Below are 15,035 nucleotides of genomic sequence, written 5' to 3'. Positions count from 1 at the left end.
GACTAAACAGTATCCTTCTAAAGAATGAATGGGTCAACGAGGCAATGGAAGAAGAACTGAAAAATTCAATGAAACAAATGATAATGAAAACACAATGGTTCAAAATCTATGGGACACAGCAAAGGCAGTGCTGAGAGGAAAATACATAGCGATACAAGCCTTTCTCAAGAAACAAGAAATATCTCAAATATACAAACTAACCCTACACCTAAAGGAGCTGGAGAAAGAACAACAAAGAAAACCTAAACCCAGCAGGAGAAGAGAAATCATAAAGATCAGAGCAGAAATCAATGAAATAGAAACAACAAAAAAACAATAGAACAAATCAACGAAACTAGGAGCTGGTTCTTTGAAAGAATAAATAAGATTGATAAACCCCTGGCCAGACTTATCAAAAAGAAAAGAGAAAGGACCCAAATGAATAAAATCATGAATGAAAGAGGAGAGATCACAACGAACACCAAAAACTACAATTATAAGAACATACTATGAGCAACTCTACGCCAACAAATTTGACAATCTGGAAGAAATGGCTGCATTCCTAGAGACATATAAACTACCACAACTGAACCAGGAAGAAATAGAAAGCCTGAACAGACCCATAACCAGTAAGGAGATTGAAACAGTCATCAAAAATCTCCAAACAAACAAAAGCCCAGGGCCAGATGGCTTCCTGGGGGAATTCTACCAAACATTTAAAGAAGAACTAATTCTTATTCTCCTGAAACTGTTCCAAAAAATAGAAATGGAAGGAAAACTTCCAAACTCATTTTATGAGGCCAGCATCACCTTGATCCCAAAACCAGACAGGGATCCCATCAAAAAAGGGAACTACAGACCAATATCCTTGATGAACACAGATGTAAAAATTCTCACCAAAAACTAGCCAATAGGATTCCACAGTACATTAAAAGGATTATTCACCACGACCAAGTGGGATTTATTCCAGGGCTGCAAGGTGGGTTCAACATCCGCAAATCAATCAGTGTGATACAACACATTAATAAAAGAAAGAACAAGAACCATATGATACTCTCAATAGATGCTGAAAAAGCATTTGACAAAGTACAGCATCCCTTCCTGATCAAAACTCGTCAAAGTGTAGGGATAGAGGGCACATACCTCAGTCTTATCAAAGCCACCTATGAAAAACCCACTGCAATTATCATTCTCAATGGAGAAAAACTGAAAGCTTTTCCGCTAAGGTCAGGAACACGGCAGGGATGTCCGTTATCACCGCTGCTATTCAACATAGTCCTAGAAGTCCTAGCCTCAGCAATCAGACAACAAAAGGAAATTAAAGGCATCCAAATCGGCAAAGAAGAAGTCAAACTATCACTCTTCGCAGATGATATGATACTCTATGTGGAAAACCCAAAAGACTCCACTCCAAAACTGCTAGAACTTGTACAGGAATTCAGTAAAGTGTCAGGATATAAAATCAATGCACAGAAATCAGTTGCATTTCTCTACACCAACAACAAGACAGAAGAAAGAGAAATTAAGGAGTCCATCCCATTTACAATTGCACGCCAAACTATAAGATACCTAGGAATCAACCTAACCAAAGAGGCTAAGAATCTATACACAGAAAACGATAAAGTACTCATGAAAGAAATTGAGGAAGACACAAAGAAATGGAAAAATGTTCCATGCTCCTGGATTGGAAGAATAAATATTGTGAAAATGTCTATGCTACCTAAAGCAATCTACACATTTAATGCAATTCCTATCAAAGTACCATCCATTTTTTTCAAAGAAATGGAACAAATAATCCTAAAATTTATATGGAACCAGAAAAGACCTCAAATAGCCAAAGGAATATTGAAAAAGAAAGCCAAAGTTGGTGGCAGCACAATTCCGGACTTCAAGCTCTATTACAAAGCTGTCATCATCAAGACAGCATGGTACTGGCACAAAAACAGACACATAGATCAATGGAACAGAATAGAGAGCCCAGAAATAGACCCTCAACTCTATGGTCAACTCATCTTCGACAAAGCAGGAAAGAATGTCCAATGGAACAAAGACAGCCTCTTCAATAAATGGTGTTGGGAAAATTGGACAGCCACATACAGAAAAATGAAATTGGATCATTTCCTTACACCACACACGAAAATAGACTCAAAATGGATGAAGGACCTCAATGTGAGAAAGGAATCCATCAAAATCCTTGAGGCAGCCACCTCTTCGACCTCAGCCGCAGCAACATCTTCCGAGGAACATCGCCAAAGGCAACGGAAGCAAGGGCAAAAATGAACTATTGGGATTTCATCAAGATCAAAAGCTTTTGCACAGCAAAGGAAACAGTTAACAAAACCAAAAGACAACTGACAGAATGGGAGAAGATATTTGCAAACGACATATCAGAGAAAGGGCTAGTGTCCAAAATCTATAAAGAACTTAGCAAACTCAACACCCAAAGAACAAATAATCCAATCAAGAAGTGGGCAGAAGACATGAACAGACATTTCTGCAAAGAAGACATCCAGATGGCCAACAGACACATGAAAAAGTGCTCCATATCACTCGGCATCAGGGAAATACAAATCAAAACCACCATGAGATATCACCTCACACCAGTCAGAATGGCTAAAATTAACAAGTCGGGAAATGACAGATGCTGGCGAGGATGCAGAGAAAGGGGAACCCTCCTACACTGTTGGTGGGAATGCAAGCTGGTGCAACCACTCTGGAAAACAGCATGGAGTTTCCTCAAAATGTTGAAAATAGAACTACCCTATGACCCAGCAATTGCACTACTGGGTATTTACCTTAAAGATACAAACGTAGTGCTCCGAAGGGGCACGTGCACCCGAATGTTTATAGCAGCAATGTCTACAATAGCCAAACTATGGAAAGAACCTAGATGTCCATCAACAGACGAATGGATAAAGAAGATGTGGTATATATACACAATGGAATACTACGCAGCCATCAAAAGAAATGAAATCTTGCCATTTGCGACGACGTGGATGGAATTAGAGGGTATCATGCTTAGCGAAATAAGTCAATCGGAGAAAGACAACTATCATATGATCTCCCTGATATGAGGGAGAGGAGATGCAACATGGGGGTTAAGGCTGTAGGAGAAGAGTAAATGAAATAAGATGGGATTGGGAGGGAGACAAACCATAAGTGACTCTTAATCTCACAAAACAAACTGAGGGTTGATGGGGGGAGGGGGGTTGGGAGAGGGAGGGTGGGATTATGGACATTGGGGAGGATATGTGCTATGGTGAGTGCTGTGAAGTGTGTAAACCTGGTGATTCACAGACCTGTACCCCTGGGGATAAAAATATATGTTTATAAAAAATAAAATTTAAAAAAAAAAAAATAGAAGACATGGACAGACATTTCTCCAAAGATGAAATACGGATGGCCAACAGTCACATGAAAAGATATTCACCATCACCAAACATCAATGAATAACAAAATCAAAGAAACACGTGGACAATAATACAATAATGGTAGGGACTTTAACACACCTTTCATTGCAATGGACAGATTATCTAAGCAAATCAACAAGGAAATAAGGGTTTTTGAATGACATATGGGACCAGACGGACTTCACAGATATATGCAAACCATTCCATCCCAAAGCAACAGAATACATATTCTTCTGTAGTGCACATGGAATGTTCTCCAGAATAGATCACATACTGGGTCATAAATCAGATCTCAAACAGTACCAAAAAATGGGGATCGTTCCCTGCATATTTTCAGACTACATTGCTTTGAAAATGGAACTCAATCTCAAGAAGAAAGTTGTAAGGAACTCAAATACATGGAGGCTAAAGAGCATCCTACTAAAGAATGAATGGGTCAACCAGTGAATTCAAGAAGAATTTTTAAAAATCACAGAAGCAAATGAGAATGAAAACACAACTGTTTGATATCTTTGGGATGCAGGAAAGGCAGTTATAAGAGGAGAGTATATAGCATTACGAGTTTTTCTCAAGAAGCAACAAAGGACAAATACACAACAACCTACACCCAAAGGAAATGAAGAAAGAGCAGCGTAGAAAGCTAAACCTAGAAGGAGAAGAGAACTAATAAAGATTAGAGCAGAAATCAATGAAGTAGAAACCAAGAGAATTGTAGAATAGATCAATAAACTAAAAGCTGGTTCTTTGAAAGAATTAATAAGATTGATACACTCCTGGCCAGACTTCTCCAAAAGAAAAGAGAAAGGACCCAAATCAATAAAATATCGAATGAATGAAGAGAAATCACACCCAACACCAAAGAAATACAAACAAATATAAGAACATAGGATGGCAAGTCTATGTCAACAAATCAGGCAGTCTCGAGGAAGTGGATGCATTCCCAGAAACACAGAAATGACTAAAACTGAACCGGGAAGAATAGGAAACCTGAAGAGACCCATAATCAGCAAGGAAATTGAAGCAGTCATCAAAAATTCCCCAGGAAACAAGAGCCCAATCCCAGATGGCTTCCCAGGGGAATTGTACCAAACATTTAAAGAAGATTTAATACCTCTTCTTTTGAAGCTTTTCCAAAAAATAGAACTGGAAGGAAAACTTCCAAACCCTTTTGATGAGGCCAGCATTACCTTGATCCCAAAACCAGACAAAGACCCCACCGAAAAGGAGAATTACTGACCACCCTCCCTGATAAATAGGGATGCAAAAATTCTCACCAGGATACTAGCCAATAGGATCCAACAGTACATTAAAAGGATGATTCACCATGACCATATCGAATTTTTCTTGGGCTGTAAGGGTGGTTCGACAACCGGAAATCAATCAATATAATACACTATCTTAATAGAAGAAAGAACAAGAACCACAGTATCCTCTCAATAGATGCAGAAAAAGCATTTGACAAATTACAATATCCTTTCTTGTTCAAAACTCTTCATATGGAGGAATAGAGGGTACATACCTCCACAACATAAAGGCCATCTATGAGAACCCCACAGAGAACATCATTCCCAGTGGGGAAAAACTGAGAGCTTTTCCCTTCAGGTCAGGAACACAACAGGAGTGCCCATTCTCATCACTATTGTTCAACATAGTACTAGAATTTCTAGCCTCAGCCATCAGACAACAACAAAGAAATAAAAGGCATCCAAATTGGCAAAGAAGAAGTCAACTATCACCCTCTGCAGACAACAGGACACTTTCTGTGGAAAACCCAAAAGACTCCACCCCAAAATTGCTAGAACTCATCCAGGAATTCCATAAAGTGACAAGATATAAAATCAATGCACTGAAATCACTGGCATTTTCCCACAGCAACAATGTAACAGAAGAAAGAGAAATTAAGGAGTCCATCCCATTTATAATTGCACCCCAAACCATAAGATACTTAGGAACCCATCAAACCAAAGAAGGAAAGGATCTGTACTCAAAAAACTATAGAATCGTCATGGAAAAAAATGGAGAACGACAAAAAAAAGGGGGGGTGACATTCCATGTTCATGGATTGGAAGAACAAATATTGTGAAAATGTCTATGCTCCCTAGAACAATCCACAGATTCGAAGCAATCCCTATCAAAGTACCATCCACATTTTTCACAGAACTTGGATAAATAATCCCCAAATTTCTATGGAAGCAGAAAAGACACAGAATAGCCAAACAGATGTTGAATAGAAAACGAGAGCTGGTGGTATCACAATTCCAGACTTCAAGATCTATTACACAGCTTCAATCCTCAAGACAGTATGGTACTGGCACAAAAACAGACACATAGATCAATGGAACAGAATAGAGAAACCAGAAATGGACCCTCAACTCTAGGGTCAATTAATATTCCTCAAAGCAGTTAAGATTATCTAGAAAGAACATCCAATGGGGGGGGGGCGGGGAAAGTGTCTTTAATAAATGGTGCTGGGAACATGGGACAACCTCATGCAAAAGAATGAAACTGGACCGTTTCCTTACCATACACAAAAAACAGATTCCGAATGGATGAAAGACCTCAAGGTAAGACAGGAATTCCTCCAAATCCTTGAGGAGAACCTTTGACCTCAGCCAGAGCAACTTCTTGCTACACACGTCTCCAAAGGCGAGGGAAACCAAAGCAAAAATGAACTGTTGAGATTTCATCAAGATTGAAAGCTTTTGCACAACAAAGGAAACCGTCAAAAAGCCAAAAGGTAACAAAGAGAACAACAGAAGATATTTTTAAATGGCCTAGCAGATAAAGGGCTAGTATCCAAAATCTAGAAAGAAAGTACCAAACTCAACACCCACACCAACACCAACACCCACAACACCCACAGAACAAATAATGCAATCAAGACACAGGCCAAAGACATGAACAGACCTTTCTCCAAAGAAGACATCCAAATGGCCAGCAGACACATAAAAAAGTGCTCAACATCCCTCCATATTAGAGAAATACAAATTATCCATAATGACATACCAGCTCACACCAATCAGAATGGCTAAAGTGAGGAAGTCAGGAAATGACAGGTGTTCATGAGGATGGGGAGAAAGGGGAACCCTTTTATACTGTGGGTGGGAATGGAAGCTGGAGAAGCCACTCTGGAGAACAGTGTGGAGGTTCCTCAAGAAGTTGAAAACAGAGCAACGTTACAACCCAGCAATTGCCCTCCTGAGTATTTACCCCAAAGAAACAAATGTAGTGATCTGAAGGGGCACCTACACCCCAATGTCTATAGCAGCAATGTCCACAATAGCCAAAGGATGCAAAGAGCCCAAACATCCATCAACAGATGAATGGATGTATACGGACAGATATACCACTAAATATTACGCAGCCATCAAAAAATGCAATCATGCCATTTGCAATGACATGGATGGAACTAGAGGGTATTATGCTGAGTGAAATAAGTCAATCAGAGAAGGACAATTATCATATGATCTCACTGGTATGTGGAATTTAAGAAACAAGGTAGAGTATCATAGGGGAAGAGAGGGAAAAAAGAAGCAAGGTGAAACCAGAGAGGGAGACAAAGCATAAGAGACAATCTCAGGAACAAACTGTGGGTCTCTGAAGGGGAGATGGGTGGGAGAATGGGGTGGCTAGGGGATGGGCATTGGGGAGGGAAAGTGCTGTGGTGAGCACTGTGTGTTGTGTAAAACAGAAGGATCTCAAACCTGTACCCCTGAACAAATGATGCATTATATGGTCATAATAAAGAAGTGAAAGAAGAAATCTCCACACTGTTCTCCAAAGTGGCTGCGCCAACTTGCATTCCCACCAACAGTGCAAGAGGGTTCCCCTTTCTCCACATCCTCCAACCCATGTTGCTTCCTGTCTTGCTAATTTTGGCCATTCTAACTGGAGTAAGGTGGTATCTCGGTGTGGTTTTAATTTGAATCCCCCTGATGGCTAGTGATGATGAACATTTTTTCATGTGTCTGATAGCCATTTGTATGTCTTCATTGGAGAAGTGTCTGTTCATGTCTTCTGCCCATTTTTTGACATGATTATCTGTTTTGAGTGTGTTGAGTTTGAGAAGTTCTTTATAGATCCTGGGTATCAGCCTTTTGTCGTACTGTCATTTGCAAATATCTTCTCCCATTCCGTGGGTTGCCTCTTTGTTTTGTTGACTATTTCCTTTGCTGTGCAGAAGATTTTGATCTTGATGAAGTCCCCAAAGTTCATTTTCGCTTTTGTTTCCTTTGTCTTTGGAGACCTATCTTGAAAGAAGTTGCTGTGCCTGATATCAAAGAGGTTACTGCCTATGTTCTCCTCTAGGATTCTGATGGATTCCTGTCTCACGTTGAGGTCTTTTATCCATTTTGAGTTTATCTTTGTGTATGGTGTAAGAGAATGGTCGAGTTTCATTCTTCTACATATAACTGCCCAATTTTCCCAGCACCATTTATTGAAGAGACTGTCTTTTTTCCACTGTATATTTTTTCCTGCTTTGTCGAAGATTATTTAACCATAGAGTTGAGGGTCCATATCTGGGCCTTCTACTTTGTTCCACTGGTCTGTGTATCTGTTTTTATGCTAGTACCATGCTGTCGTGGTGATCACAGCTTTGTAGTAAAGCTTGAAATCAGGTAACATGATGCCCCCAGTTTTTTTTTTTTTCTTTTTCAACATTTCCTTAGCAATTTGGGTTCTCTTTTGATTCCATACAAATTTTAGGATTGTTTGCTCCAGCTCTTTGAAAAATACTGGTGGAATTTTGATTGGAATGGCATTAAAAGTATAGATTGCTCTAGGCAGTATAATCATTTTAACAATGTTTATTCTTTCAATCCAAAAGCATGGAATGGTCTTCCATCTTTTTGTGTCTTCTTCAACTTCTTTCATGAGTGCTCTGTAGTTCCTTGAGTACAGATGCTTTACCTCTTTCGTTAGGTTTATTCCCAGGTATCTTATGGTTCTTGGTGCCCTAGTAAATGGAATCAATTCTCTAATTTCCCTTTCAGTATTTTCATTGTTAATGTATAAGAAAGCAACTGATTTCTGTACATTGACTTTATATCCTGCCACATTACTGAATTGCTGTATGAGTTCTAGTAGTTTGGGGGTGGAGTCTTTTGGGTTTTCCATATAAAGTATCATTTTATCTGCGAAGAGAGAGAGTTTGACTTCTTCATTGACAGTTTGGATCCTTTTATTTTTCTTTGTTGTCTGATTGCTGTTGCTAGGACTTCTACTACTATGTTGAACAGGAGTGGTGAGAGTGGGCATCCTTGTCGTGTTCCTGATCTCAATGGGAAGGCTATGAGCTTTTTCCCATTGAGGATGATATTTGCTGTGGGTTTTTCAAAGATACATTTGATGAAGTTCGGGAATGTTCCCTCTATCCCTATACTTTGAAGCGTTTTAATCAGGAACGGATGCTGGATTTTGTCAAATGCTTTTTCTGCATCAATTGAGAGGACCATGTGGTTCTTCTCTCTTCTCTTATTGATTTGCTCTATCACCACATTGATTGATTTGTGAATGTTGAACCATCCTTGTAAGCCAGGGATGAATCCCACCTGTTCATGGTGGATAATCTTTTTAATGTGCTGTTGGATCCTATTTGCTAGGATCTTGTTGAGAATCTTCGCATCCATATTCATCAGTGATATTGGTCTGAAATTCTCCTTTTTGGTGGGGTCTTTGCCTGCTTTGGGGATCAGGGTAACGCTGGCTTCATAAAAAGAGAGCTTCCCTATATCCCTGCAATTGCACTACTGGGTATTTACCCCAAAGATACAGATGTAGTGAAAAGAAGGGCCATCTGTACCCCAATGTTTATAGCAGAAATGGCCACAGTCGCCAAACTCTGGAAAGAACCAAGATGCCCTTCAATGGATGAATGGATAAGGAAGATGTGGTCCATATACACTTATGGAGTATTATGCCTCCATCAGAAAGGATGAATACCCAACTTTTGTATCAACATGGACGGGACTGGAAGAGATTATGCTGAGTGAAATAAGTCAAGCAGAGAGAGTCAATTATCATATGGTTTCACTTATTTGTGAAGCATAACAAATAACATGGAGGACATAGGGAGATGGAGAGGAGAAGGGAATAGAGGGAAATTGGAAGGGGAGATGAACCATGAGAGACTATGAACTCTGAAAAACAATCTGAGGGTTTTGAAGGGCGGGGGTTGGGAGGTTAGAGTAGCCAGGTGGTAGGTATTATGGAGCGCACGTATTGCATGGAACACTGGGTGTGGTGCATAAACAATGAATTCTGTTATGCTGAAAAGAAATAAAAAGGCCTAGGACTAGTTTAAACTTAGGTAGGAATAAAGATTTAAGACTAAGGCAGCTGTTCATCTGGTGAGAAAGTGAGATAGGGGATTGTGATTGACGGAAAAAGAAGTAATATCTCAGAAGTGAGAAAACTTCAAAACTAGACTGTAATCAACTGCACTACATGCTGTTTCTTGTTGGATGACAATGAGATTCTTCATTATCCACTGTATTTGTCAACACAAAGATCAATTATGACCTTAATAAAAGAAATTTCAATGAAGTTGTGCTCCAAGAGTATTCAGAGTGAAATAGAAGGGGACTAAGTGGACAAGATGAGTAGAGTTTAAATACATTTTTTTAAAAATGAGAGCAAGTAATTGGAGTAGTGGTTAGAAAGGGATATGATATCAATGTGTTTTATTATTGTAGGATATTGCAGTTATGTTAAAGGGAATAATCTATCACAAAGCATACATTGATAATGGAAACAAAATGAAGGAAACTTTTTCCAGAAAATGACCTTTGAGAGAGAGAAAAAGCATAGAAACCAATTTAAGTAAAGAGGTTGATTTTTTTTTTTTTGGAATTAATATGGCCAGTTCATTTGCTATAGTAGAGCAATATAATACTCTGTGTGTGTGTGTGTGTGTGTGTGTGTGTGTGTGTGTGTGTCTACATTAGTATAATAGAGTATAATAGAGCATAGGTGATATAAGTAAATTCTCTGATTTCTTCTATTTTCTCAGTGAAAGTAGAATCAAAAACTTCTACTTGTGAAGGGCAGAAATGATTGTTAAAAATTTAGGAAAAAAAAGAAAAAATTTAGAGATTGTTGAGTAAATGAATAAATTGGAGATATTAAGATTGAAGTGGTCTTGGGATTGATTCATGAACTTAGCATAAGCATGTTTGTCATATGGTCCAATAAGTGGTGCTAGCAAATACTGAAAACACAATGTATTACCTATAATTAATTGTGGCTATAGCAATGACAAGAATAACAGGGAAAAAACAACTGCTATCACTTTTTCTACAGACTTAGTATTTCTTATGTGAATAAAATATGTTGTAATCATTTGTTTTTCCAAAGCCTAGAACTTGCAACATATATTAAGTGTTTATAAATGTTTCAGTGAATTGATCTTTGTGAAATTAAAGTTTTATTTAAACAACAACAAAGAAAAGAAGTGAAAGAAGAACATTTAGAATAAATATGTAAACTAAGTAAAAATAAATAAATAAACAATCTCACTGATAGAAAGATAGCAAGCAAGCAAGCAAGTGATAAGTTACCTGGAGTCACCACACTCCAATTTTGAGCTCGATTACAAAGCTGTTGTCATCAAAACAGTATGGGACTGGCATAAAAACAGAAACACAGGTCAATGGAACACAATAGAAAGCTCGGAAACTGATAATCATAGTACTTTTGGTAAAGTTTATTCATTAGTATATTAAAGGTGTATTTAAGCTTAGTTCTGATACAATTATTAACTCTGCATGGGAATTAATAATTATGTCATTGCTTCCAATAAATGCATTTCTTTAAACATGTTGTTTTCTATAAGTATATATTATAAAATAAGGATGATTTAGAATCCACATTAAGAGACAATAAATTCACATTAATAAACCTACCACAGAAAAGGAAATATAGATAGCCATCTTCACAACCGAGAACATCACAAAAAGAGACAATCAGACACAATCTGGTGTCTGATGGAAGAATAAAATACTACTTAAGTAGTTCTGCCTCAATGTTCAACCTGTCGAAAGCTATAGAGCCACCTAGTCAGTTACAAAAACACAGACATCAGAGAAAAGTCCTAAGAAAGAGTGTGAAGATGTCACCAATGAAGTCCACACTGCATATATTCTGACAGGAAAAATAATTTCCCAACAAATAAACTGTAAGTCCAGAAGGAGAGAAAAGAAAGAAAGGAAGGAAGGAAGGAAGAAACCAAGAAAGAAAGAAAGACCAAGAAAGCAAGAAACCAAGAAAGAAGGGAAAAAAAGCAAGCTTCAAAACTAACCCGCACATGTATAGTCTTAACTTATGACATGGCAGCAGAAAATATATCATGGGGAAAAGAGTGTGTCTTCAGTGAATGGTATGGGGAAAACTGCACACTAAAGGCAGGAGAATGTGACTGGATCACTGTCTTACACCGCACACAAAAATTATGAATGGATGAATGACCTGAACATAAGAACTGAATCCATAAAGCTCCAAGAAGAAAACACAGGTAGAAAGTTTCTCCATATTGGTTTTGGTGAGGAGTCTTTTACATCAGACACCAAAAGCAAAGGCAACTAAAGCAAAAACAAACAAATGGAAGGACATCAAACTGAAATTTCTGTATGACAAAAGAAACTATCAAACCCTTAAAAGGCAACCTACCCCATGAGAAAAATTGCAAATCCTATGTGTGAGAAGAGAGTAATATCCTAACCCTAATGCTAACCCAAACCCTATAACTACAGAACACTCATGAAAGAAATTGAAGAAGATACAAAAAGATGGAAAACCATTCCATGCTCATGGATCAGAAGAATAAACATTGTTAAAATGTCTATACTGCCTAGAGCAATGTATACTTTCAATGCCATTCCAATCAAAATTCCTCCGGCACTTTTCAAAGAGCTGGAGCAAACAATCCTAAAATTTGTATGGAATCAGAAGAGGCCCCAAATTGCTAAGGAAATGTTGAAAAAGAAAAACAAAACTGGGGATTCACGTTGCCTGATTTCAAGCTTTACTATACTTCTTTCAAGCTATGTCTCCAAAGGCAAAGGAAACAAAAGCAAAAATGAACTTTTGGGACTTCATCAAGGTCCAAAGCTTCTGCACAGCAAAGGAAACAGTCAACAAAACAAAGAGGCAACCCACAGAATGGGAGAAGATGTTCGCAAATGACAGTAGAGACAAAGGGCTGATATCCAAGATCTATAAAGAACTCCTCAAACTCAACACACACAAAACAGATAATCATGTCAAAAAATGGGCAGAAGACATGAACAGACACTTCTCTAATGAAGACATACAAATGGCTATCAGACACATGAAAAAAATGTTCATCATCACTAGCCATCAGGGAGATTCAAATCAAAACAACATTGAGATAACACCTTACACCAGTTAGAATGGCCAAAATTAACAAGACAGTAAACAGCATGTGTTGGAGAGGATGTGGAGAAAGGGGAACCCTCTTGCACTGTTGGTGGGAATGCAAGTTGGTGCAGCCACTTTGGAAAACAGTGTGGAGATTCCTTAAGAAATTAAAAATAAAGCTTCCCTATGACCCTGCAATTGCACTGCTGGGTATTTACCCCAAAGATACAGATGGAGTGAAAAGCAGGGCCATCTGTACCCCAGTGTTCATAGCAGCAATGGCCACAGTCGCCAAACTGTGGAAAAACCAAGATGTCCTTCAATGGACGAATGGATAAAGAAGATGTGGTCTACATATACTATGGAGTATTATGCCTCCATCACAAAGGATGAATACCCAAGATTTGTATCAACATGGATGCGACTGGAGGAGATTATGCTGATTGAATAAAGTCAAACAGAGAGGCAATTATCATATGGATTTGCTTATTTGTGGAGCATAAGGAATAACACAGAGGACATGGGAGATGGAGAGGAGAAGGGAGTTGAGGAAATTGGAGGGGGAGATGAACCATGAGAGACTGTGGACTCTGAGGAACTAAATGAGGGTTTTGGAGGTGCAGGCAGTGGGAGGTTGGATTAGCCCAGCGGTGGGTAGTGTGGAGGGCACGTATTGCATGGAGCACTGGGTGTCGTGTATAAACAATTCTGGAACACTGAAAAGAAATAAAAAAATAATAATAATTTTTAAAAACTCTGATAAACCATAAAAAAATATACAAAACACTCCTTCAAATCCAAATAAAAACTGAATGAAAACTGGAGAGAATATGTGAATAGATACTTTCCAAAGATGGCATTCAGGTGGCCAAAAGACAGAAAATCTTGTTCAACTTCACTAACTGTCGTCAGGGAAACGTAACTCAAAAGCGCAATCAGCTGTCACCTCACAACTGTTGGAACAAGAATCGTCCCAGAGAAAGACACCACGTGTGGTCAAGGGTGTGTACACAAGGGGACCCTGTGCACTGCTGGTGGGAATGGAAATTGGTGTAGCCACTGTGACAAACAGTGGATGTTATCTGCGAATATAATCCGTGGTTTCCCGATGAAGGAACCTTGGAAGAGGCAATTTGGGAGCGCACATGCCGTAATGTGGAAAAGGCATATAGACAAGGTGAAAAAATTCCTATGGAGTTTTGGGTTCCATGGGCATTGGTGCAGACGGTAATTTTAATTCCTGGAGGAGAACGTAAGGAAGAGAATCTTTTTTTTTTTTTTTTTTTCAGAAAGGACATTTATTACCAAACTATAAATTAAAGGAGGTGGGCAGGGTGCAGTGGGGCGAGCTGAGCGGTCACGTTTTGGGCATCTGTTCCTTCTCTCTTTTCTCCTGGGCCTGGATCCTGAGCTCCTCCTGCAGGCGCTCCCAGGCTCGGACCACCTTGGACTGCAGGTAGAAGGAGCCACCCACGGACTTATCGTTCACCTTGAATAGGTGTTCGTAGTTCTGCAGAGGAGGGGAGACGGTGAGAGGGTGTGCGGTCTCTGGGTTACAGAGGCAGGGGAAGCTTCTGGATCTCCTCAGGGTTCAGCTTGGAGACATTGAGAATCTGCTGGGCCTCCTGGAGGCTGAGGCCAGACAGGTTAGAGGCAGCTGCAGACTGGTGTCCAGCACGTCCTCGCGCATCTGCTGCCGCCCGGCTGGCTGCAAACTCCTGCCGCAGCGCCCGTGCGAAGGCCCTGCCCGCCACCTGCACCCCCATCACAATGATCTGGGCCAGGTACTTGGCCATGGTGGCCGCTCCGCCTCGGAGTCGCGGGCTCCGGCTTCCTAGCCCCACGGCCAGGAAGAGAATCTTAAGGCTGAAACAGCTGCCTCTCTGCATACATATGAGCTAGATGATGAAACAACCCGACAAATTCAAACTGAAGGTAAAAATTATTTCTCAGCAAAAAGGACAAACACCAAGTTTCTCCTTTGGCCACTGCACCTCCGATTCCCTCTGAGGATGAGGACGAGAAATAGCAGCAGACCTCTTTGGGGATGAGGGAAATGACACTAGGTTGGGTGATAATTTATACATGTTACAAAGAGGACCAAAAAAACTAAAAAACAAAATTCTATTTCTATCCCTTCTCGCCCCCATGAGCTGCACTTAGTATTCCCTGTAACTTTTCATGCTAATGGGCCAAATACATATGATGGGATGCCGATGGAGACTGTAAGAGAATTTAAAAAGGCATGTTCCATGTGCGGGCCTCCTT

General features: G+C 39.5%; 1 protein-coding gene across 1 annotated transcript; it reads right to left on the bottom strand.

The window, feature by feature from the left end:
- Nucleotides 1-14,211: 14,211 nt before the first annotated feature.
- Nucleotides 14,212-14,610, bottom strand: LOC125107780 (mitochondrial import inner membrane translocase subunit TIM16-like). The gene has a single exon (XM_047743172.1). The coding sequence runs from the start codon at nucleotides 14,561-14,563 to the stop codon at nucleotides 14,321-14,323; it is 243 nt and encodes an 80-aa protein (XP_047599128.1). The 5' UTR covers nucleotides 14,564-14,610; the 3' UTR covers nucleotides 14,212-14,320.
- Nucleotides 14,611-15,035: the final 425 nt, after the last annotated feature.

The sequence above is a fragment of the Lutra lutra genome, chromosome 8 (assembly GCF_902655055.1).
Source record: "Lutra lutra chromosome 8, mLutLut1.2, whole genome shotgun sequence".
NCBI lineage: Eukaryota > Metazoa > Chordata > Mammalia > Carnivora > Mustelidae > Lutra > Lutra lutra.
The sequence above is the reverse complement of the archived record's forward strand: the minus strand, read 5'-3'. Positions and strand labels throughout refer to the sequence as shown.

Coding starts and splice junctions, on each gene's coding strand:
- LOC125107780 (XM_047743172.1), bottom strand. CDS start 14,563: ATGGCCAAGTACCTGGCCCAGATCATTGTGATGGGGGTGCAGGTGGCG.